Genomic DNA, 25,739 nt, shown 5'->3' with positions numbered 1-25,739 from the left:
TGTCCCTTCACCTCCGTATCGCAGAGGGCAATGTCGAACCATCGCCGATTCACCTTGGCAGGTAAACACCTGGTGCACTGCAACTTCCACCACTGTGGCAAAATCTGGGGTCACCATGCTTGGACACGAATACTAAGCAACCATCATCACATGGATACTCTGACACAGACAGCCAGGGAATACGTTTATATGCAATTGTAATTTAAAGTGTGTAAATGGAATTGGGGAGAGGAGAAACATGATAATGGGCTCTTGGATGGGCTCACAAGGTCCAGAAGCATGAGAGTGATAAGGGAACAACCTTGGCTCATGCATTAGGTGCTTCTCTGCTTATACGCACACTATCATGCCTTTTATTTTTAGTTATAAGCTTATCAGAGACTTTAATGGGTGACCTTATATTTCGATGGTGGCATATTAAAGATGAATGGTCCCTGCACTAGCTTATATCACTTTAAAACAAATTTTACCAATTTATTCATTGGTTATCTAAAATTACCTGAGGAAAGCTCATTAAAAATTATTCACTTTCAAAAAAAATACCCATGCAAAACTAAACTAAAAATAGAAACTTTTACAGGCAGGTGTAACGGCTCTAAATTTTATTCATAATCAGACACTTTAGCAGAATCTTGAGTGGTTTTGAAAAGGCATATTTAGTTGAAACTTTAAATGTCATTGGGTGGCAGTCCAGACAGGCAATTTTTTTAAGCTAGGGCTTCTTACTGATATTAATTTTTATGAAATAATGTACCCACATGATGCAAAACCACGTATATATATTTTTTCTCTTTGAAGGTGTTAAAAGTTACATAATGTAATTTTTAACATATAGCCTAATTATATATTTTTGATGAGGATTGCAGGGATAAAGATTGAAAAGTCTTTTCATGCCTTTAATAGGATGCCCTCATGCAGAAATAATGACATAATAAATTGGTCAAAGTGCTGCGAGTGAATTTGCACAATATTAGGCTGGAACCTCAAGGCACAGTCAAGTAAAGTAAAATCCAAAGTTGAACTTTTCATTCTCTCACCTGTCGTCCCACAGGAAGTCCTTCATTTCAACGATGAACTGATGCTTCAGCTTTTTCAGAAGCATTATCTCGGTGACCATATTGTCTGCTGCCGAGCCGGACAGCTTGGCTTTCTCCACACACTTTATAGCGACCACCTCTCGACATCCAACCTTACAACAAATCGATACATACACTTGACTTTAATTTGTTTGCAAGATGTATTTACAAATGTGTCTACACACTGCAACCTACTTGCAACATTTGAACAGTAACAACTACCTTCCAGCGTGAAGTGGACAAACTTATGAAGGTGGAAACCAAAAAATTTACACATAAACAATGATGCTTTGCTATAGGAAACCTTCTCACTCAAATACAGACTTGTCCACTATAATCTAGCTGTCAGTGTCAGAAGAATAATAACTAACTCTGAAGTAAAGTGGTGAACTTTTTAAACTGGTAAACACAAGTGAAACCAGGCTTCCATCCATCCTAATGCACTTTGCAAAACATACATCTTATCCAAATATTCCAAAGAAGTTGTTTAGTATGAATAATGAAAGCCTACTTCGTAGGCCCTGCACAAAACCCCAACTTCTTAGCTTGTCCTTTAGGAACTTACAACAAAAAATTGGCAGTCATTATCTTGACATTATTTATCCTAGTGTAGCTTATTGCCAAGAGTAGTAGTACATTTAATCTGTTTCTCTTTAGAAAAGAAAATGAACTGACAGACACACCTCCCGCAAAAACAAATTCTATTTTCACCGGTATCACGTTTTTAGAAAAAACCAGTTGTTCCCTAACAAATAATTATGGTTAGTTTTACTGTAGTATTTTGTTGGTATCTTAAAATCTTGTTGGTTTAATTATAACATTGTTACACATTAATCCATTGCAACAGTAATGCACTCTTGAGGCGAACAAATAATAAACGTATTTTTGCTGTTGCTAGTACTTTATTACAGTATTTTAAGACTCGATCTCACACGCTATTTTGATTTTTAGAATTATTTATTTATTTATTACAATTGTAACATATACACAAACTCTCATTCAAGAGACTGCAGGGGTGTGCATGACAGATAAATAACAGTAACACAAATAAAAGTAAAAAACACATTTAAAAAAATTAATGGACAAGGACAAAAAAGATCATTAAAACAGCCAGGAAAAGTTAATTGAGAATAATATGAATTTTATAATATATAAGTGCCTACATACATATCTATTGAATAAGTATTGAAAATAAATATTTATGTAAAAAGTCAAAGTCACTATTGGCAATGACTAAATAAGTTACTGGAAAGAAAACTACAATTATAATTAACTTTATTTACAAGTTGATAAAAACTATTGTAGTTATTTATTAGTCTAAAAATAATATTATTGTTTCAGTTAAGTGCACATAAAGTAGGTACATGTTAAACTATTATGGAATTGTGGAACTCTTTAACCAGTAGTATCCAGGGCACATTTACTATAAATTTTGGAACTATAACAGTTTAAAAAACAAAATTAGTTTGATTAATTTATTTTTGAATATTCTCAATTTTGTCAGTATAAGATGAATTAATATTATTCCATATTGCTGAACAATATCGTAGTTTTGACAATAACAGCTTTAAAAAAAAAAAAAAAAAAAGAGATCAAATTAATATTATTTAAGGGCTCTTTCTGAAATTTACAATAATACCTTGCATTAGTTGTTCAGTCTCAAATTTTCAAACGCTATTTACTAAGTGTAATATCACGGGTGTCAAGGTGACACAAGTAATAATAATTAAAAACCTTTGCACCACTTTTTACACCAATTATACCACACTTAGTGATTATATTTTGAAAATTATAGTGACGTAACAAAAGAGAGGTATCATTAAAATTTCAGTAACTGCCCTTCAGTAAAAAAATTAATTGTACAATAAAAATTATGGTGCGTGAAACTGACATGCCTGAAGGCACTGAACACAAGTTTCTTTTTAAATTCATTAAATCTCTAATACTTAATTTTTACTGAGAATATTGCATTCAGACAGTTTTGCTACATTGGCATGTTTTGTACAAAAAAAATGGTAAAGTAACCCCAAGTGTTTCAACTAAATCTGTCAAAATTTTTTGTAATTTAAGTTTTAGATTTTGTCAATTTCAAAGCTTACCAATTGCCAACTACTAAATAATTACCATTTTAGTTTACCCTGACTGGATAAATAAAATAAATTTTATATTTAAAGTTAAAATGAAAAATTTGTCATGAATAAATTATAGCAGTTGTTTAATTAATAGAACCTTTTCAATATAAATACATACATAATTTAAATCTTTTAAAATCCTGATAAGTTTAGGCTTTCATAACGTGACAACAATGCCTAAAAACCTAATATTTTATTTGATGAGTTATGGTGTTCTTATTTTATAATATGTAATTACTTTAAATTTTATTGAACTCACATTGTATTTGCTAAGTGGCAGTGTAAGCTGCAAAAGTGACAGTTGAAGCATTCTATCAAATATTCTAGTAGAACAATGTAGGAAACTCATGTCTTTTATCATGGCGAATGCTGGCTACACCTGACTGCAGCGATCCTAGCAGCTTGGCCTGAAGAACACCTGCGATATTGAAATTTCTGTGTATTAAAATGGGCGATCTTGGCACAGACTTTCTCTCATCTTTTGAAATCTTGCTGTCATTGTGAAATGAATTTACTGCCCAAATATCTGTATTAAAAGAGTGTATTCATGATTGAAACATGTTTTCACAAACTACAAAAATATATTGACTTAAAGATCATAAAAAAATGACCTAATTTTAACCCGTCATTGGTCGCATTGTAAAATGTTACACCAGTGGTCGCGCATGAGCATTTTGCTCATAGACTTAATTTTACGATTAGAGTCGTGCTTAACCACTTTTAAAAGGCCAAATATTTTACTTATTGCAAATGAAACAACTTTGCTTTTTTAAATAATATTTAATATTATTATCACATAATTTTTAATTTTTTTTTTTTACATAAATCATCATCAGAATAAACTATTTGGCTGTATACTGAAATTCCTTCGTCCGGCCTATGAATACATCAACAATAAATGCAATAGTTTTGGAAGCAAAACAGAAAATCACACATTATTTACTACTTAATCATTTTATAGCAAAAAAAAAAAAAAAAAAAAAAATTAAATCTACTGAGTCTTTTGAGGGCACACTAATTTATGTTATACATTTGAGACTATGACTAATAGAACACACATTATGCAATAGAGAATTTCTATTTCAAAATTAACTGCTTTCATGGAAATTTACTTTTTATAACACATATAAACTCTATTAGGTTTTTTCAACATTTTGGTCAAAATTTTTATCAATGGCGGCTGCTTGGTTTTCAGGTGGTAAACTCTACGGCAACCATGGTGGAACTTCTGTAAATACAAAGCACAGAATATATATCACATTACTGAAAATTCTAGTAAAAAATAAAATAGATTCATAAAACTATGGAAAGACTATAATAACATATCTTCCTCTGGAATTCCTAAGAGTTTTTCAAAATTATAAAATCTTGTTTAACTTCTATGCAAATTCAGCTTTTCAGCATACGTATTCAAAAGTAATTACTTATTTTGATGCAAAAATCAACAATTTTGTAACAAAATGATAAGGTTTACTAAAATTGATGTTTTATGTAATTTTTTTTTTTGTATTTTCAATCAAAATATTGATAATTATAACATAACTTACCTGTTCTGGAACATTCAGCAATTTGTTGAAGAGCCAAAGCCACAATGTTCTTCTCCCAATTCATTTCAATAAATAATACCAAGAATCATTAGATTTAGTCTCACGAGAATATATTCCAAGACTAAACACAGCACTTTGCAAACCGAACTGTCGTCACAATTGTAGCAACGCGACTGGTCGCACTGTGAGCAAACTGCTCATGCGGCGTGCATGCCTGTAAACTATATCTTATATCAAGACCAAGTATTAGTTACATTCTGTCAGCCACCTAGTGACTTAAAAAGGAAGGTTCAAAACTCAGCTAGAAAAAAGGACACTTCCCCACAGCAATAAAAACAATAACAGTAAAACATTATTTCTGAGGGTGAGCAAAATGCTCATAGCGCGACCAATGACGAGTTAAACATAATGACAAAAGGACAAATATCATACAACTTTTAACAATGAAACATACTTAACTTTAAAACTGAATTTTTGTAAATAGTTTATTTCGTAAATAATTCCATGCGACATGATAAAAATGATAATTTCTTAGAATAGGTGCTGATCTGGGGGAAAAAATTGAAAACTTTGAAAATTGTATTTTTTTAATACTTGTGCCCGAAAACACTTTTTAGGTGTTTTAAATGTGACTAACTTAAAATAATAACTATTTACAACAATTTACAGCATTTTAAATGTAGCTAACCTAACTGTATCAAGTGTTCAAAACAGTAAACTAGGTATTGGTAAACTACTCACACCCCAGACCACTTCAGCTAGCTCAAAATTCGGTCTGAAGTGGACAAACCTAAAAAATGTGCATGAATAATTTGTTGGGTTCGAAAATACTTTAAATTTCAAAATAAAATGTTACTGTCATCGATTAAATACTGCAATAATGTTTCCCAGACACCAAACTGAATTTAACGTATTTTTATGGATACTTGAAGAAAATTCACAGTCATTATCAGCCATCTTGCTAGCACACAAAAACATTACATGTAAAATTTATGAACAAGTTGCACTTAAATTCTTCCCCATTTTCAAAACAACAAACACGTTGACTGTTCGCAGGTACCGGAAGATGCAGGTTAATTTATAAGAAAGTTCATACTGATGTCCTGTGGTTATTCATAAACTAACGGTACCGCCAAAAGACTGTACTTTTAACAACGGCGAAAAACTAAGTTAAAAGTCTTGTTGTGGGCTACACCAACGACTGTGATCGAGATTCTAGTTGAAAAAAACCAAAAACATGAAAAAATAGGTTGATCTTACTTGGTGGCACATGGACCACAGCCGCGAAATGCTCTATAAAATCACATATTTTCATAACTGTGAGCCCTCGCCTGGCCACGACCTACTCGGTACCTCATCCAGACAAATACTAGTGAAAGAGGCTACGCAGTCGCTTCCGCCTGACTGAAGCTGCAAGTTTGCACCTCTCCTGCCAATCACAGCACAGCTCTCATCAAACCTTAATCAGGATACAATATCTTACCCTGTTACCACTCACCACCTCCGGCTAGCTCAATTTAGGTGATGAGTGGAACATACAGGTTAGAAGGTCACGAAGAAAGAAGAAATTTATACACAATGTTCGATATATTACCTGTTTTTTTTTAATTCATGGAAAAATCACACCATATTCCGTACAACAGAAAACACAAGAAAAAAAACTAACTGTAAATACAAAAAATAATACACGGAGCCATCGCCCGACCACGGCCTGCTCGGCCCACCGCCCAAACAACGACCGCTCGGCCCGGTGCTCAGACAATGACTGAATTTTACAGCCTTCCTTCCCTTTGTGCGGGCAGTGTTCTGGGCTCGGCGACGTAATTTCAGCCAATCACGGAGCATAGCAACAGAAGCTCCCACGAAATGCTTACTTCTGTTCCCACGACTCAGCGATTTTGTCTCTTTCTCACACTCCCGTGACCGTGACTCAAACGCCTAGCGTGTGAAACAAAGCCTCGGTCGTGGAAAAACGAAGGAGAATTACGTCAGCACGCCTTCCCACACAAAGAAGACCGCAAAAAAAAATATATTAAAAAAAATTAACTTACGAATTTTAAAAATAAAAACAATCAACCCAGAAATTACGTTTACAATAACTTTTAAAAGGAAAAAACTTTACATCCAACCTGAAATTTGACAAAAAAATTTATAACTAATCATTATTACTGGATTGCATGCTGGAAGGCTGTAATCTGGGTTGTTACAACCCCTTGTAGCGAAGCATTTTATTTTTTGACAAAGATTACACAATGAAAGTCATATTAATAAGTGACATCATTTTTTTAACCAATCTCAAAATTTACAATTTAAAACTACCAGCCAATCATGGTGCATGGCAACAGTGGCCTGATGAACACTAGTGCCTATTCCCACGGTCTCCGGGCTCTGGCTTTCTCACTTTCGCTCATCTCACGCCCAGTGGCGCACCCAGGAGGGGTTTTTTGGGGGTTTAAACCCCCTCCGAAAATGTGAAGAAAAAATCTAGAATGGAAAAAGTAAAAACATTCCCAGTCCCAGCAAAATAGGTACGATGGTCTATGGACAGCGCTCAATCTACCAAACTTTGTGAGATGTTTTCACATCAGTGTATACATTATGGTGTTAGTATTACATTTGTAGTCTGCTACTGTGAATTACTTTAATTTTTTTACAAATTAGGTTGTGTTATATAAAAACTAAGAATTGTTTGTGCGCTACGTTTATCTCAATTTTTGCATAATTTTGGACTGTATTTTTTGCAGTTTTAAATATAAATTATATGCATGAATTTTATACCCTTTGTTTTTACTCGTAGAGTGAACTTAATTTGTGTGTGTGAATGCAGTAAAAAGCAAACCATCATTGTCAGTGATTTAATTTGCACAGAATGTGGACTTTAATGCATCCTATGATTCTCATGGTATTAAAATAATACTGATTTTGAGCGGACGAGACCCTGGGTTTGATAAAGTTATCTTTGTTTGATTCTTATCTAAAACAAAATTTAGTACTGTACTAAAAATTATTCTTTTTTCTACCAGCAGTATATTCAATAATAATTATATACCAAACCTTCTTAAATAGCACCAATTTTCACCTAGAAATCCAAATTTTCCCGGGAGAGAACCCCCGGACCACCCTCTTTATTTTTGAAACCAGTGTTCCTTCATAAAAAAACCCCTTCAAAACCCCCCCCCCCCCCCCTTCCCAACCCAAAAAAAAAATTCCTGGGTGCGCCTCTGCTCGCGCCACTGGCTACATTATTGCACCAGATCTTTCAAACAAAGATTCATGGCAGGAACAAAAATTACAAAAAAAAAGAACGTCACCATTCTTATTTATGAACCAAGAAACACAAGCAATACTTAAAAAGTTATGTTAAGAGACACAAAAACATAAGCTAACAACCCAACACGTAAATATAAGATATAGATAGGGGTTTATTTACCACAAAGTCAGCAAATCATTACAATAAAAAGCAAAGTATATCATAATTCTTCTTTAAGGGGTGCTAAAGGGTAATGGGAGTGGTTTTCAGGAATATCATGTAGGCTGTGACATTTCATCAAGCTCGGAATAAAACTTAAAATTTGTATAAAAAACATGCAAACAAACACACATAAACTTTCTTTATATTTATGTACATACACATACCCACGTACACCCAATCAAACATTTTGAATATGTTTATAAGATTTAATTTTATTGTAACTAAAAAATAAATGTTATATGCATACCTAGTGTAAAATAGCCAAACCAATGGAATGGGCTATGCATACACAGTTATTATTATAGCACTTCCTTAACAATAACAAGTAATAATATGATTTTCTGTAACTGTGGAGTTAAAAAGTAATACTTAGTGAGTCATATATGAAAATGTAAAAATTTACACAGAAATTTATGGGTTTCGATCCTGAGTACATCATAAGTAAACACTAGTGTCTAGTAAACACATCGTTTGTAACTTGTAAAACACTGTGTTATTAATGCAGTAATATTAAAATCATAATGTATTTTTAAGTTGCTATTCATTTCTTTGTGTGACTATTAAAATTTATAAACGGTATTCCAGAACATTTTTGGATAATTATCATACATCACAGCTTTTGAGAACGGAAAGAAAAGAAAATTGTAAAACATGGTTTTCACACACTACACACATCCCTAAATTTACCCTGAAGGGATGGTATCTTAATTCCTAATGATTCATGAAAAATAAAAGTTTAAAGCTTACATTACAATACCTCTATTTTCACACTGCTGTTGCAGTCATTGTTACCTGCGATTGTGTATCTTTTTGCTTAGCACAAATGAAGCCCACTGTGGAGAGTTAAAAATACGCTAATTCTTCAGTTTCATACATTGAAGTTTATCCTTGGAACCTAAAGGCTTGATCCTGATGGCATGATCCTGTTGTCTTGATCCTGTGGTACATGATACTTACTGTTTTAGTTCAGTATGTCGGAAGATCCTGTACATAAAAATTATTGTCATATAGGCCCTAATAATGAATTACCTATGATCTAAAGTAGAATAAAATTTTTTTTTTCAACCTACAATCATAATTCTTTCTTATTTTGCAATTTCCTTCATGTACAGGATCTTCTGACGTACCTACTGAACTAAAACAGCAAGCATCACGTATACAGGGAAACAGGGAAAAGCCAACAGAATTATGGTACTGAAGTAAAACAGAAAGTATCATCTACCACAGGATCAAACTAACAGGATCATGCCATCAAGCTCTTTCATCGTACTGAATTAAAACTCAAGCATCATGTGCCACAGGATCATAACATAAGGATCGGCCTTTAGGATGCAGGGATAAACTTCTATACACGAAACACCAACCATATCTAACACACAATATACGACTAACCAAAGAATTCCCTGAATTAACTGCAAAATTCAATGTGTAAGTTAATTCAGTGCACAACACGTATTCCTCACAGAAAATGAGTGACGTTAACAATTAAAGTTTCAAACATTTTGTATTACAATTAGGCTACTTTTTCTAATAAAACAACAATCATGAAATAAATGCATTAAAAATTCCTTACATATGCAATAGTCATTATTTCAACAAATTTCATTATTACAACACCTACACTAACTAAAGTTCTCAAAAAAAAAACACAAACAGGTAAAAAATTAATGTTGACAATTCCATAAATACATAGGTAGTTTAATGTAAGCTGTAAATGGTTATTTTTTTCACAAACCAGTAGTAATTAAGAAACCTTCCTTTCAGATTTAATTCAGGAACTTCTCTAGTATATGCAGGGCCGGTGCAAGGTAAATTGGCGCCCTAGGCGAAAAACTTTAATGCCCCCCCCCCCCCCTCCTCCGGCCGGACACCCAAAAAAAAAATTTTCCTTGCCTCAAAATACATCACGTAAGCCTAAGATTTTGTCAACAATCAAATGTAAGCAGGCTTGTGTTTTTTTTTTACTATTTTACTTATTACAAATCATGAACAGGTCACCGTGGACTTTAAATAATTACTTATATCAATATAAACATTCCAAACTGTTACAAAAATCCATTTCCATCTAGTTTCAATAATCGTTAAACATATTGTATTAGCTGTTGTGTGTCGTGCTGCGCAGCCCCCAGCTACTTGGCGCCCTAGGCGGTTGCCTAGTTCGCCTATATGGACGCGCCGGCCCTGAGTATGTGGAAAACTATTTATCGCTGGTAAACAATGAATAATAAAGCAGGGTAAAAGCAAAGGTATTGTAATGTAAGACATAAAATTTTAATTTTTTCACAAACTAGTAGGAATTACAATACCATCCCCTCAGAGGAAATTTAAGGATGTGTGCAGTGTGTGAAAACCATGTTTCCGAATTTTTTTTCTTTCTGTTCTAAAGTCTGATAATTATGCATTTTTGCTATCACAGAAATTTCTTGGCACGAATATGCTTGTTATGACCCTCGGATAATGCCGTCGCACGCAAACGACTTTGGCACCAACGGGGGTAAGGAATATTAACCAATTTTAACTTCAAAAAGGACTACGAGCAAACAGCTACATCGTAACTGATGCAACCAAACATTTATTATTATTATTACTTATTAACCTGCAATTGGGCTTTCACCCGGTGGCAGGAACTCCCACTCACTCCCCTCTCCCCCCTCCATCAGCTTTCTCCTCAGCTCCCTCCCATCCCTGACCTCCACCATTTCCTCCCCCAGCCCATTCCACTCCCTCCCCGTCCTCACCAGGAAGGTGTTCCGCCCTCTCTCTGTCCGCCTCCACACCCTCTGGAGCTTACATCTGTGGTCTCTTCGTCCTCTGTACTCCCCTCTATGTACTTTGCTTCCCAATTGCCCCCATCCCCCTTCCCCCTTCAGCACCTTGAACATCCTGACCAACCTTTCCACTCTTCTTCTCCTCTGTAACGTTTCCCACCCCAACTCCTTAATCATTTCCGTTGGGCTACGCAGTTTCCCATCCTGCCCCTCCCTCCTTCTCCACATTCCCATTACCCACCTAGCCGCTCTGCGCTGTACCCCTTCCAGCTCCTTCACCTCAGTCACCAGGTAGGGGTCCCAGACCGCCGCCGCATACTCCAACATTGGCCTGACCAATGTGGAGTATGCCTTCTCCTTTGTCCTCCTCCCAGCTCCCTGCAGGGTCCTACCAAGCAACCCCAGCGCCTGCCTTCCCCTCCTGACCACCCCCTCTATGTGCTCCGCCCATCCTAGGTCATTTTTCAGTGTCACCCCCAGGTACTTATATCCTGCTGCCTCTCTTATCTCCTGCCCCTTCCAGTAATATACATTTCGTGTGACTTTCCTCCTCTTTGTAAATCTGACAACTTTTGTCTTACCAACATTCAAGGACATTCCATTTTTCTCCGTCCATTGCTCCAACCTTATCAAGTCCTCTGCTAAACATCCCCCTTCCCCCACAACCTCATACACTACACAGTCATCTGCAAATAGCCTCCATCTGGCTTTCATGCCCTCCCCCAGATCGTTTATCATAATTGAGAACAACAGAGGCCCCAGCACACTCCCCTGTGGCACCCCTGACGTCACTTCCCCCTCCTCGGAGCTTTCCTCACCCACTCTCACTCTTTGTCTTCTATTCCTCAGGAAATCACCCACCCAGTTTACCACCCTTCCATCCCTCACCAGCAACTCAACCTTTTCCATTAACCTCCTATGGGGGACCTTATCAAACGCCTTTTCAAAATCTATAAAGATTGCATCTATCTGCTTCCCCCCGTCCACCGCTTCCACCAGGTCTTCCAACAGCCCAGCCATCTGGGTCTCGCATGAAAACCCCATCCTGAATCCATGCTGCCTGTTATCCACCCACCCCAGATCTTCCATTTCCCCCTTTACGTACCTTCCTACCAACCTCTTCATCACTTTTCCTACACAGGACGTCAAACTGACCGGCCTGTAACTTCCTGGCTCCGCCTTATCATTTCCCCCCTTGTAGATGGGAACTACCACTGCCTCCTTCCATTCCATTGGTAGTTTCCCCTCCTCCAGAGACTGCTTGAAAACCTCCAACAGGTACTTCCCAATCTCCCTATCACCCAACTTCAAATGACTATTCCCTATACCATCTGGCCCAGCTGCCTTTCTCCCTTTCAACCTCCTGATCACCTTAATTACATCTGTCAGTCGCAGCTCAAAGGCCTTCCTGCCCATTAAACTGTCGTCCTCTTTACACTCCCATGCCTCCCCCTTTGTAAATACTGCCAGATATTGCTCCTGCAGTAAGTCTGCCTTTTCCCTGTCCTCTGTATATTCCTGCCCCCCTCCTCCTCTGAGAACCCCTATTCCCTCCTCACCCTTTACTCTTCTTATGTATCTGTAGAGCTCTGTCCCATTTACCGTCCCCCCTTCCCCCATCAGCTGTTCCATGTAAGCATCCCTTGCTTCCCGCGATTTCCTCCCTAGTTCCTTCCCAAGCGCCTTCATTTCCGCCTCTATCTCCTCTCCCCCAAGCTTCCTTGCCCTCGCATGCAGCCTCCTACATTTCCTTTTCAACACTTTCAACTCCCTTCCATAGTAGGGAGGGTCACCTCCTTGGCCTACCCTCCTCTGAGGTACAAAACGTGTAGCCATCTGCAGCAGAATATTTCTTAAGGCAGCCCATCTACCTTCGAGGTCCTCTATATCTACCCATCTACTGTATTTCCCCTTCAGGAATGCCTCTGCCCCCACTCTATCAGCCTTACCCCAACAGTTTACCACGTTTCCCCTCCTTACCCTTTTCTCCCTCTAGCCCACGTCTAACTCCACTACTGGGATCCTGTGGTCACTGATGCCCTCCATTACCACACTTCCCCTGACCGCCTCCATTGGTCTCACAAGTACCACATCCAACAGGTTCCCGTCATCCTGCTCTCCTCTCCTGGCACCTTTTCTGGTGCTTTCAGTCACCACCTGCTCCAGTCCTCTGTTTGCCAGTTGAGATGCCCATCTCTGTTCCTTTGACCCCATCCCCTCCGGCCCCTTTTCCCATGCCACCCCTGGCATGTTCAGATCCCCCGCCACTATCACCCACTTGCCTTCCCCTAGCATGTCCAACCTGTCCTGCACCTCCCGTATGGCTTCATCCCCTTGCCCTGGTGGCCGGTACACCGCAATCAGCCGTACATTTTTCTCTCCTACCTGGAACTGCATCTCCAATAACTCCGCTCTCCCCCCAACCCATACAACCCTACCACAGAGTCCCTCTCGCATGCACACCATTACCCCTCCTCCATTCCTGTTTCTGTCCCTTCTAAATATTTCAAAGTGTGCTCTCTTCAGTTCCCCATCTCTAATTTCCTCGTCCAACCATGTCTCCACCGCTACAATGATATCCGCCCCATAGGCTTCCACCCTGCCCCAGAACTCCTCCACCTTCTTATATATACTTCTACAGTTTATAACTGCGACTTTTACATATTGGCATTTTCCCCCTTGCGCCTCTGTCCCTTCCGCCCTGATACGAGTGCCCCTTCCCCTTAGAACCCCGATTTCCAGCACTCTTGCAGCCCTATCCAACTCCACCCCCCTCTTTCCTCCTTCCTCGCTCCCCGTCCAACCAATCTGAGTTTTGTTGACTTTAGCTGTCACCTCCTCCCTAGCATTGCTATCAGCACTATATTCACAATCACCCCCCTTCTCTCCACCTTCCTCACTATCTAGTTGCTATCTTCTTCCCTGCTGCTCAAACCTTGCCCTTTCCAAATGGCCAGAAGTCTCCCTTCCTAGCAGGTCTCCTAGCATCCATTTTCCCCTCTCTGTTAGGTGAACCTGATCCCTGCCCACACAGTCCTGCCCCACCCATTTCCTGCTATCTACCAACATGGCTCCCAAGTCCCTACACACCCTCTCATACACCTCGCTGACCGCCGCAGCCTTGACATAGTTTATACCCCTCCTTACTAGTACCCCACTGACCACAACTCTGGCTACAGGGAACTTCTCCTTCACCTTGCCCACTAGCCCCCTCATATCCTCCTCTACTTCCCTCCCCACCACTCTACCAGCCACATCATATCCCCCTACATGAACAACCACCACCTTAACTTTACTGCTTCCTTTCATGCAGCCTACCCTCTCCCCCAAGTTCCTAATCTTTGCACCCCCAAACGCAGCTTTATATATACTTCCTTTCCCCACCCCCTGCAATTCTACCCCCTTCACAATAGAGCTGCCCAGGAAAATCACTTCGGGCTCCTGTCTAACTATTGTACCCCTTTTCGTATCCCTGCCCTCTTCATGCCTGTTCACATCTACGTTGCTTGTACCCACAGCCTTACTGCCGGCCTCCTCCCGCACCCTCCTTGCTACCCCTTCATTCTGCAACCTGACACCTGTTTCCTGAACTTCCCCAGTACATGCCTCTGCATATGTGGCCTTAACAGCTTGAGTCCTTACTTTCTCCCTCCCTTCCAGCTCCTCCACCCTCCTGCGCAGCCTATCTACCTCCACATCTGCCTCCTTTCTCATCTGCCTTTCCTTCTCAACTTCCTCCTTTGTCCTCTTCAGCTCGCACTCCAGCCTTTCGACCCTTACTAACACACTTCTCAACCCATCCTCCCTTTTTACTTCTTCCTCTACCCTTTCTAATCTATGTTTTATTTCCATCTCCTTCCTGTACAACACCTCACCTAATCCTTCTTCCAAATCGACTTCCCTCCTTGTCCCACTCAGACCCTCAACAATCTTTCCTCCCAGAATATCACCAATGAAATTGAGTGCCCAGTCCTTACCCACATCTACATTTCCTCCTTCCCTCTGAGTTCCTGACACCCCACCTACCATCTCCTGGCTACCACTGCTTCTTGCCATTGCCACTACACTTCCTGAACCCTTGTTATCCTTGTCACAATCCTTACACATCCACTCCTGCCCCAGACTACCCAGCTCCCCCTCCTCTAGTCCTGCACACTCCGTATGGACCCAGCCTTCGCATGGACCCAGCCTTCGCGAACGAACGAACTTTTCCGACCATAAAATAACTAGAACTACAGAAACCTTAGAAAAAAATACATTAAAAATAGCTCAATAACGCTGTCTCAAGTGCGCATAACGCTAGGCCATGCCGCTACAATGCGCTGCATGTCTCTTTTTTTTTTTTTTTTACGTCTTTCCTATATAGTTCTGCTACAATATTTAGTTTAATCTGAAAGCCTTAAAAAATTCAACACAAAATGCTAATTGGAGCATGACCTTAGTGAATTTGAAAAAGGACTGATCTATGTATTTACAAATTTCAAGTACATGGCGCAATACCTTTTTAAATGCTTTGTATACAGTTGAATAAGTTCCTGAACCAATTTTCCCGACAATTGTATAACCTTCAACGTTTGGAACAGACATAACTGATTTTCAAATCCACATGTTTACAATTTATACGTTTAAACCTAGGTGATGACATTAATGCTCATTAAACAATGCTATTCTATTATCTTTTCAACAATAAAACTAATTAAAATAATAACAACAAAAAATGTCACCAATCCATAACAATGAGATTTCCCTCCATATTTTTAGTGACGCCAACATTACTAAAAGAAAATTAACAAAATACCATTAAAGATATAAAATGTTTATTTTAAAGTAAATTCTAAGGTCAAGGCTCACAAGCTTCACATGATCGCATATTCATGTTAGCTTTATCCCATCCCTGTTCTGTACAACTTCCCCTTATTTTCCTCTCCCAGACGAGTTCCGTTTTTTTTAGAAGCTCAAGGAAAAAGAGTTTAATGAAATTCGCCATCAAAAATGATAACCTAAAAAATGTTTGATTACATATGTCATTATAAAACTTTTTTATAATATTTCTTAACTTTCTCCATAACATTAATTGCTTTAGAAGTCATTTGTTTAAAGGGTTCGAAACACATAGGTATGTATAGAGATACAAAAGTATTGACGTGTCCCGGCAACAGCATCCAGTGCTGGAGTGGTGTGAGGTGTGATGAAAGACCCCCTGGGCGTAGTGCGCTCACATGTTGTCGCCGAACAGCTCCTGCAGGCGGGTATTGCCCATTGCTGAGTGGGGCTATGGAGGGAAGGGGTAAGGTAAGAAACGAGGAAGGGAAGTTAGCCGGAGCCCTAGAGCGAGCTCCCGAAGGCTGCTCCAAGGGGGGAAGTGGGGATCCTAGAGCGAGCTCTCGAGGGGCTGCTCCAGGGGAGGGAATCTAGAGCGAGCTCCCGAAGTGCGCTCCAGAAAAGGAATAGAGAAGGGAATGAGAGCAAAATCTTTCCTCTGTAATATTCTCACTGTACCAAATTTAAAAACCAATTACTTGGTGAAGAGCTCTAGCTTTTTTTTTTCCTAGCCTAAGTTAATTATAAGTGTGTAGGGGATGGTCCAGGTTAGGGGAGGACCTAAGTGTGTCTCAGGCCGAAGCCTATACACTCTACCATGAGGGTTTTAAACCATGCAGGACAAGGGCGCGTGCATCATGTGCTTATTGGGGTTTACTGGCCAGCCATGGCTGCGATTGGCACCATGACTGACGCCCCATTGGTCGCCTAACTTAAAAGCTAGCTAATGTGTCCCAGGTAAAACGTGCATAGACACAGGGAAAACCCTGGGCCGGGTCATGCGGGGATCAAATATCATGCATTAAGCAAGCAGGTAACTACTGGACAAGAGGGAAGAAGGGTCCAGGTAACAAGAGTTGGAGGGCCTGAAAAATCAACCATGCTGGAGTTGGGTGCTTGGACCTTGCGGCCCGCATTTAAAGGTTGGGAACTCCTGGGTTATTATTAAACAGGGGCGCATGCGCCCCCAGGGGCGGGTGACTTCACTCGAGAGCCCAGCCCAGCTGCCCAGGCAGCCACAGTTAAAACAGAAGTGGGCAGACGAGCCAGTAAACCGGCTCGAACTGCAGGCGCACGGAGCGAAAGGCAGCCTGATGTTGCGCTATCTTCATCTTACTTCTTCAGGTTAACAGCAGTGTACCTTTCAAGCCAGGGTGGGGGGAGGGAACCAACCTCGCCACCCAAAATCCCTGAGACGGTTGAAGGTCGTGCCGCTTGAGGCTACTACTGCCACAACTACAGTAGCCCCAGCTGAAGGTCCCTGATGTCTTCTTCAGAGTTCTGATGCATTTCAGTTCCATTGTGCGCAAGCAGTCCAACGCTCCGCAAGTTCCAGCCCGCAGTTCGTCTAAACTTCGCTACTATGGCACATCGAGCTCCCTGCGGTGCCTTCACCGACAGAACTGCTTTCTGTCACGCGCCGAGCTACATTCAGGATATTTTTCACCCCGATAGCTGTAATAACGACTTCACAGGCTGGTCTTTGGTCCACTGACTGCTATTGGTTATTCACAGTCACCCCAGCGAGATTGCAACTTTCAAGCTGGACTCCCTTATTCGCCACCCACGGGACACGGTCGGTAGCAGCTGGCACTGATAGGCTAGGTTTCGCCGTTTCTTCATATGCTCGGCTGGGAGCATGTGACAGCGATACCAGGAACTATTATGTTCCCATAACTCGCTATGTGGGAAGTCATTTCAAGATTGCGACCCCGTCACTTTATTCGAATGATTAGAAACGACGGCGGGGCGCGAAGTGTGCGATTTTAAGATTAATAGTGGCTCACGGTCCTGCAAGTAATTAAATAGCTGTCGCTGTGGTGCTTGGCTTTAATTTATTTAGTGTAGATGTCAGGCGGGGGGAAGGTCGCCCTTTCCCCCTCAGTTAGGTGAGCTAACTGATGTATGAAAGTGTCGTGATGTCTGTATTTAGAGGCTTGTAAAGTGTAGTGTCAAAAGTGGCCTAGTTAATCTCGTTGTGTGAGTGTAGTGTTAAGATCCAAGGCCGCGCGCGGCAGCACAGTGACCCCCCAACAGGTATGTGCCCGGCCAGTCACCGAGGAGGCATATAATCGTGAATAGTGTAGAGTTCCGCTGTGGGAAAGAGGTTTGTTAAGCATGCAACCACGCGGGATTCTGTCAGTCCGCTCCCGCAGACAGCCAGTGCCCCGCGCGATTGCGCAGCCCCCGAAGCTGACTGTTGCTCCAGTCCCTCACCGATTCAATCGTTCAGGTTTCTCTCTCCATCAGCCGACGCGCCGGGACCTTTCATGCATGGCGCGAGGTTCCGAGGGTCACTACTCCTCTTTCCCTCCTGCCGACGATGTGCAGCTTTAGAAGTGTGTGTAACGCCCCGACTCGTCGATTACTGCTGCATCGCCAGCAGTGCCAACACTCCAGGACTAGCGCGACGTCCAACTTGAAGTTCCGCCGACACTCGATCCTCGGCGAGTCACCAAAGCAACCGCCCCTCCCGCCAGACGGTCCACGATTTGGTATTTATGTATTTCCAACAAATCCAGCTGCTCATCACAGCTGGACCGTTATATTCGCCACCGACAGGACGCGTTCGATTGCAGTTGGTCGCTGCCTCTCGGCACTCGCCATGCACACAAAATGGTTCACACACTTTCCGCGCTGTCAGAGGCATTGAACCTCCAGGCAGAGCAGTCAACTTGTTCCCCAGTGATGTGTACACCACGAGAGCTACCGAGCGAAGATAGGCTAGGATTATTTTTTTTTTCCTAACCTAAATTAAAACTAAGTGTGTTTGGGAGGGGTCTGGATTAGGGACAGACTCTAAGTGCGTCTCAGGCCGAAGCCTATACGCTCTAATCATGCAGGGGTAGCCATGCGGGAGAGGGTGCATGCATCGTGTGCTAGGACAGGATTGGCCAGCGATGGCAGCGATTGGCGCCATGACTAACTCCCCTCACTGACTATTCTAGACTAAAACTAGATAAGTTGGGCCCAGGTAAAACCTGCATAGACACAGGGAAAACCCTGGGCACTTACATGCGGGATGCAAAATTCATGCATTAATTACATGCGGGTTGGCTACGGGAGTAGAAGGATGGCTCAGGAAGAAGAGTTGGAAGAGTAGAAAATATCTACTAAGCAAGGGCGGGCGCTTGGTCATTTCTGTCCGCATTTTGTTTTTTTTTTTAAATGGGGGACCCACTCCAGGGGGTCCACCCCGCCAAAAAATGACTCAATTTTAAAAAGAGTGTACAAGGGTAATTACATGGAGGGAAAAACTTGATTCATTTACATCAAATGAGAATTACAATAAACATAGATAAATACATACATACGTTGCCCCTTCCAACATTAAAGTCCTTGGGGACAGGTGATTTGTGTGATGTGAGTGTTTTATTTACATTAAATGGTGTTGGTGGTTGTGAAGTGATGGTGAGGCCGGGTCCGTTGGCTCGGGCCTGGTTCTTGCGGTCGGTGTTGGGATCTTCGTTCGGTGGGGTGGTCAGGTAGAGGGTGGTGGAGTACCGTGGTGTCTTTGGTTCCGCAGTGCTTTCTCGTAGGAGTGCGGGTCCCCAGGGTTAGCCGCCGGCCCCTCCCGCTGGGTCGATGTCCTCTTCAGCGGAGTCCTCCTCCTGGAGATGGTCTGTCGTGAAGAGTGGTCTTCTGGGGTGAGGTGAGTTGGGGGGAAGGTTGGTGATCTGTCTGATGAGGGGGTTGAGGCTGGTGGAGCATTTTTTGATGAATTTTGTGGTGGTTTTGGAGATGATGTCATGGATGTGAGGGAGTTGGGTTTGTTGTAGGAGTTCTTGTCGGGAGGTGGCGCGGGGGAGTCCTAGGATTAGCCTGGTGCCAAGGAAGAATGTTCTTGTGATGGGTCTGAGGTTGTAGAGGGATGAATGAGACCAGGTGGGGCAAGCGTACGTGAGGTTGGAGATGATGTGGGTGCGGTAAATGGTGATTCGGTTTTGGAGGGAAGTGCCTGAGGAGGGACGGATGACTGGGGCTAGTTGCCCCATGACTGCCCTGGTTTTGGCGCGGATGTTATTGAGGTGGGGAAGGAAGGTGAAGGATGCGTCTAATGTGACGCCCAGGTAGCGGATCGTGGGTGACCAAGGTATGGTGTGCTGGTTGATTCTGGGGGGGTGATCGTGGTGTGGGTGGTAACGGAAGAAGAGGATAGCTTTGGTTTTAGTGTGGTTTAGTCCGATGCCGTGTGCAAGGAATTGGGTGTTGAGGGAGGTGAGTCCTCGGCTGAGGCGGTCCCCAAGCAACTGCTTGGAGACGGAGGAGGCGATGAGGCAGGTATCGTCAGCGTACTGAACGAGATAGGTACCGGGAGGGGGAGTGAGGTCAGAGATGTGGAGTGTGAAGAGGAGGGGACTCAAGATGGCGCCCTGTGGGACGCCAGCCTGGATGGGTCAGGGGTCTGAGAGGATGTTCTCCACTCGCACCCGGAAGGAGCGATCCTCCAGGAAAGAGCAGAGAAGGCGGGTCAGGTGTGGTGGGATTGCAGTAGCAGATAGGCGGTGAAGGAGTTGTGCGTGTGGGATGGAGTCGAAGGCTCGTGCAAGGTCGAGGAGCTCCATGCCCGTGTGTTGCCGCCGGGAGAAACCCTGTACTACCAGCAGCTCCACCCAGGCAATGGCGTGGGAGGTGGAGTGGTGGGGCCGAAAGCCGAACTGGTGATTGGGGAGAAGGTTGTGGGCAGAGATTTCTGGGAGGAGGCGTTGTAGGATGGCCCTCTCCGCGACCTTGGATAGGATTGGAAGGAGAGAGATTGGTCTGTAAGATGAGGGGAGGGTCGGTGGTATGCCAGGTTTGGGGATGGGGCAGACAATGGCTGTCTTCCATGATGTGGGGAAATGGCAGTGGAGGAACATGGCGTTGAGGAGTTTGGTGAGGAAGACGATGGCTTTCCGGGGGAGGTGGCGTAGGATTGGAGTGGGGATTGAGTCTGAGCCGGGTGCTGCAGAGAGGCGGAAGTGTGATATGATATTCTGCAGTTCCCTGGGGGTGACAAGTGGGAAGGTAGGGGTGTCAGGGAGAGGGGGGAGGGTGACATGGCGGGAGAGGGAGGAGGCCTCGTCATCAGAGGAGTCTGAGGACAGGGAGTTGGTGGTGGCTGAGGTGAAGGTGGTTTGCAGGTAGGCGGCCACCGCCTCGGATCTCTCCTTGGCCGTTTCCGCCACCCCTGTGGGAGTGGTGATGGGTGGAATGGTGGATGGGGTGGCTTTGAGTCGCCTGAGGTAGGACCAGAGGGAGCCTGTGGTTGTGGAAAGGGAGGCGAGGTGCTGTGTCTCCTGCCGGGCTCTCCACTCCGCCGTCAACCGGTGGCACCAGCCCCGCAGCAGGAGGTAGATCCTTCTGCTCAACGGGGTCCGGTTGGCCTGCCAGGGAGCGCGAAAGCGGTTGCGGAGGGACAGAGCGTCTCTGATGTTTTGCGGGAAGGGGATCAGGAGGGAGCGTTGGGGGGCTAGGGGGACGTGGGTGTAGGCTGCATCCGATATTGCACGGGTGAGGGTGAGGGTATTGGCATCAATGTCGGCAGGGGAGTTGAAGGGGGTCGTGAGATCGAGAGAGACGGAGAGGGAGTTTTGGAAGGCGAACCAGTTCGCCTTCGGGAAGTCGAAGCGTGGAAGGTGGGGGTTGGCGTGGGGGAGGTAATGGAGTGAACCGATGGCGGGAATGAGGTCGGATGTGCCTGTAGTGATGGTGCGGAGGTCAGTGATGAGGGGGAGTGCCGAGGAGAGGGCGAGGTCTATTATGCTAGGGTGCCTGTTCTGCTGAGCTGGATAGAAAGTGGGAGTAGGGCGGGCATGAAGAGAGAGATGAGAGGTGCGGAGGAGCTGACGGAGAGAACTGCCCCTCCTGTTGGCTGTTACGCAGCCCTAGAATGGGTGTGTGGCATTGAGGTCCCCCGCAAGCACGACGTGCGCGTCCAGCCCGCCGAGGGCCACAATGTCAGCTGTGGGAAAGGGGTGTTGTGGGGGGAGGTAGAGGGATACAAGGGTGAGGGCGTATGGACCTCCGTGCAGTCGCACAGCAACCGCCTCGGTCGCGGGGGACGTATGGGTGATGCGGCGATGGTGGGAGATTCTGGAGTGGAGGAGCAGTGCCACCCCCTCCGCCCCTTCCATTCCGGTCGGAGCGGTGGGTGGCATAGCCGGGGATCTGGAGTAGGTCAGTGGGAGAGAGCCAGGTTTCTGAAAGGAAAACGACATCGGGGGAGTGGGTCTGGATGAGGTGGAGGAGGTCTGGGAGCTTGGGGAGGAGGGAAAAGGTATTCCAGATGAGGATCTTGAGGGGTGGTGTAGGATTCATTCGAAGAATGAGAGAAGGGCCTGAAGGAGGATTTCAAACTTTTCAGTTTTGGTAGGGGCTTGGGAGAGAGCAGTCATGGTGCGGCGGATGATGGGAAGGTAACTTTTTACCCAGGAGATGATGGTGTGGAATGTTTCGGTGAGGGAGGTAGCTTCTGCGGGGGTGGTTGGGTAGTTTGTGACAGGGGGAGCTGTACTTGGTGGGGAGAGTGGTGGCGTGGTGGTGGTGGGTGGTTTGGTCCAGGCGTTTCCCTTGAGGGGTGGAAAGGTTCGGGCTGAGGATGTGTCTGGGCGGGGGGGGGGGGGGGGTGCAGCGGCGGGAGTGGGAGTGTCAGCTGTAGGTCGGAGTGGGTGGCGTCGGGTGTAGGCTATGAGGGTCGGGCATTCGGGTGACGTTGCAATGTGGCCTCCGCTGCAGAGGCAGCATTTCCTCTTCTCGGGGCCGGCGGTGCAATCCCGGGACCAGTGCTCTCCGGCGCACTTGAAGCACCGGAGGACACGGTCGCACTTGATGGAGCGGTGGCCGGGTTTCTGGCATCGATAGCACTGCGGAACTCGGCCTGATCCGCGGTACCTCTCCACCTTGACCACCCAGCCGCCAAGGTTCTTGATCTTCAGAAGTTGGGTTGCCTCCCCTGTTTGTTTTTGGACACCAAGAATGGCTTGGTGTCCGCGTCTGGGACGATCCTCAGCGGGACCACCGATGAGACGGGGTAACCATCGTTGATGAGCTGCTCCTGGAGTTCTTCTGGTGTTGTTGCTAAGGGCAGTCGTTTCACGACTACCCTTGTTTTTAGGGGGAGACTTTCGTCGTTTCCCGCCAGGCTGCCAGCCAGCCATATAGGCTAGGTAAATTTATACTTAGCTTAAATAGAACTCCTCCATACAATGGTTACTGATACAAGCGATACATATTCTACACACAGGTCATCATTTGTCCTCCCCAGTAACCCGCAATTAAGGATACTATTTAATTATTATGAACACATAGCACTGACACACATCTTACATTGCACATTAATTATACAATACATATGCACTGTAATAAATGTCAATAATGCTTAATGCCATCTATGTTTGGGTTGCGGCACTACTCGTCGCCTATACCCCAAGGCTGGTGTAGAGAAGCCTGTGGGATACGGCTTTCTTTGAGAGGCGGCAATGTAGGTTTCAGAGGGAGGAGCATGTAGCACTCGCACCAGTAGGTCGAGGCCAAGTGCAGGACACGGCAATATTCTCAAATCTACCAAATAACTATGTAGTGCAATTCCAGGGTTTGGGGTAGGTTTCTAAATCTACCAATCGTGTAGAATTACTTCAAGGGTTGAGGGGCTCAAAAACCATGTAGGTATTCCCTCATTTCAATGGCCTCGGATATTACCTCAGAAACATCTAAAAACACACACATATTTACTTTGATTGATTTACACTCACCCAGTGGCAATAAGTTCCTCCCTTTCTCTCACTCACCACTCCCCCCTTTAGTAATCTCATCAGATTCCCTGCATCTCTCACCCCCAAGGATTCCTTCCTCCAGCCCATTTCACTCCCTCCCTGTCTACACAGGGAAGGCAAAGCTCCCTTTTTTCCAATCAGTTCCATACCCTTTGTAACTTTCACCCTAAATCTCTTCACCTTTATAAACACATCTGTTTACCCTAGCTCCCAATTGTACACATCCCCCCTTATGCTTTATAACCTTAAACAGCCTAACTTAACTATCCCCCCCCCTTCTCTACCCTAAGTAGTGGTTTCCACACTGACGTCGTACCGACCATGGCCGTTAAGCCAGTGCTCCGCACCGCCAGTACCGTATCCCATTTTCGGAGCGCGCCCCTTGCCCAGCCGGATTGAGTCAGGTGAGCGCCTCGGGCGTGACCCCAATAGACATAATGAAATTTAAAGGTACGGAACCCTGGAGGCTCGAACCCATAATTCAATTAAGGGAAAAGCCATTAGTACGAAATTACTAATTAACCGACATGTAATAAGTGTGTCGTAGCCACTCCGGGCGAGTACACCACGGACGGAGCAGACAACAAACCTCATTAACAGTCACCGCAGCCACTGGCCTTAATTAAAATGCCCGTGACTATGATCAAGTCAGAATAGGAGAAATCCCTCTAAAATAATTCGCAGTGGGACAATATTTTAGTAAATTTACAGTCGCCAACTTGATGTCACAATTTAAATAATTAAATACATTAAAACCATTGTTAAGCCTTAAGCACCCAATTACCAGGTGCTACATTTTAATTGGGCACCTGGAACATGTTTTAACTGGTAATAGAGTAAATTCAATTAATATAAGTTTTTTTGACGCCGACTCACAAAGAAGAGAAAGTTTCTCTTCCTTGCGAGGCAGCCATGTTCGGCAGTCTCGAACCACTCCGCGCCGGGAACAGACGTGTGTCCGTAAGCAGCATTCAAGTTTATTTCATTGATTATTTTTATTCTGTACTAAATCTTTAAATTTAAAACCTTTTGTTAATTCACCGCTGCCCACGTCGACTCGGCGCGTATTTTTCGGAACCGGGCCTATCCCGACCGTCTTCATCGTGATACCGCGCTGCGTATCGTATCACTCACGTAAGTGTTTCGCCGAACTTAGGAGCCCGCTTATCGGACCCCCCCCCCCCCCTGCACCCGTTAACTTTCGGCGCTGGCCGTCTCCAGCGAGCATCGACCCACGTCCCACGAGACTGCCGCGGTAACCATTTTAGTGTCACGTAGTGTTGTGTTTTTTCTTGTTAATTGAGTAACCGCTAGCCGTCAGCAAGTGTTGGTGAGAATTTTAGTAGCGGGACTGAACCGTGGAGCGGACTCATAGAGCGTACCGTGTACCCACGTGGACCCCCGGTGAAACCCCTAAATTAAATGTATTCTCACCAACTCGTATACAATCATTTTCCGTAACCTCCCGTCCTCCACACGGCCGAGCGGCCTTCACAACCAAGGGAGAACCATTCAGGTTACATTCAAGCCGTGTACCTGGCAGGGCACGCGGGGACAGAGTACCCACGACCCAACATCAACGGCCTAGCAGCCCGCTAGCCTGGCGCCCCTCCGGACAGCAAGAGCATCGCGACGCCCGTAGCGCCCATCAGGTACCCCCCGGACCTTTCACAGAGGTCGGGTGACGGCAACACCAACACCTTAATCATTTCTGTTGGACTATGCATTTCACCTTGACGCCGACCGCCGGTGCTCCCTGTGGTTCGCACAGGCCGTTATGTCACAAAACACTTACTCTTAAGTGTATCGAACACCCCCGAGCGTGATGTCCGCCGAGTGTGTAAAAGTGCGCTGCGACGAACACCAAAGCGACGACAGAGCCCGACCGGGTGTGGCAATGCGCCTAATTAAATATGTAATTATTCTGTTCAAATCAAAAACAACCAATTT

The 25,739-nt window shown here is 44.0% G+C and overlaps 1 protein-coding gene across 2 annotated transcripts in view; it reads right to left on the bottom strand.

Moving 5' to 3' along the window:
* Nucleotides 1-15,728, bottom strand: part of LOC134535295 (serine/threonine-protein kinase ULK3) — a 45,325-nt gene extending 29,597 nt beyond the window's left edge. The window contains exons 1-2 of one of the 2 annotated variants that reach the window (XM_063374366.1): nt 15,496-15,728; nt 1,038-1,189 (exon numbers count right to left, since the gene is read on the bottom strand). In XM_063374366.1, the coding sequence (XP_063230436.1) occupies nt 1,038-1,189; nt 15,496-15,582 (239 nt within the window). In that variant the 5' untranslated portion in view covers nt 15,583-15,728. The remainder of the gene's footprint in view (nt 1-1,037; nt 1,190-15,495) is intronic. The other variant, XM_063374374.1, reaches the window with a different exon arrangement.
* Nucleotides 15,729-25,739: the final 10,011 nt, after the last annotated feature.

Source organism: Bacillus rossius, chromosome 1, assembly GCF_032445375.1.
Source record: "Bacillus rossius redtenbacheri isolate Brsri chromosome 1, Brsri_v3, whole genome shotgun sequence".
Classification (NCBI taxonomy): Eukaryota; Metazoa; Arthropoda; class Insecta; order Phasmatodea; family Bacillidae; genus Bacillus; species Bacillus rossius.
Note: the sequence above shows the minus strand (reverse complement) of the source record. Positions and strands in the feature narration are given on the sequence as shown.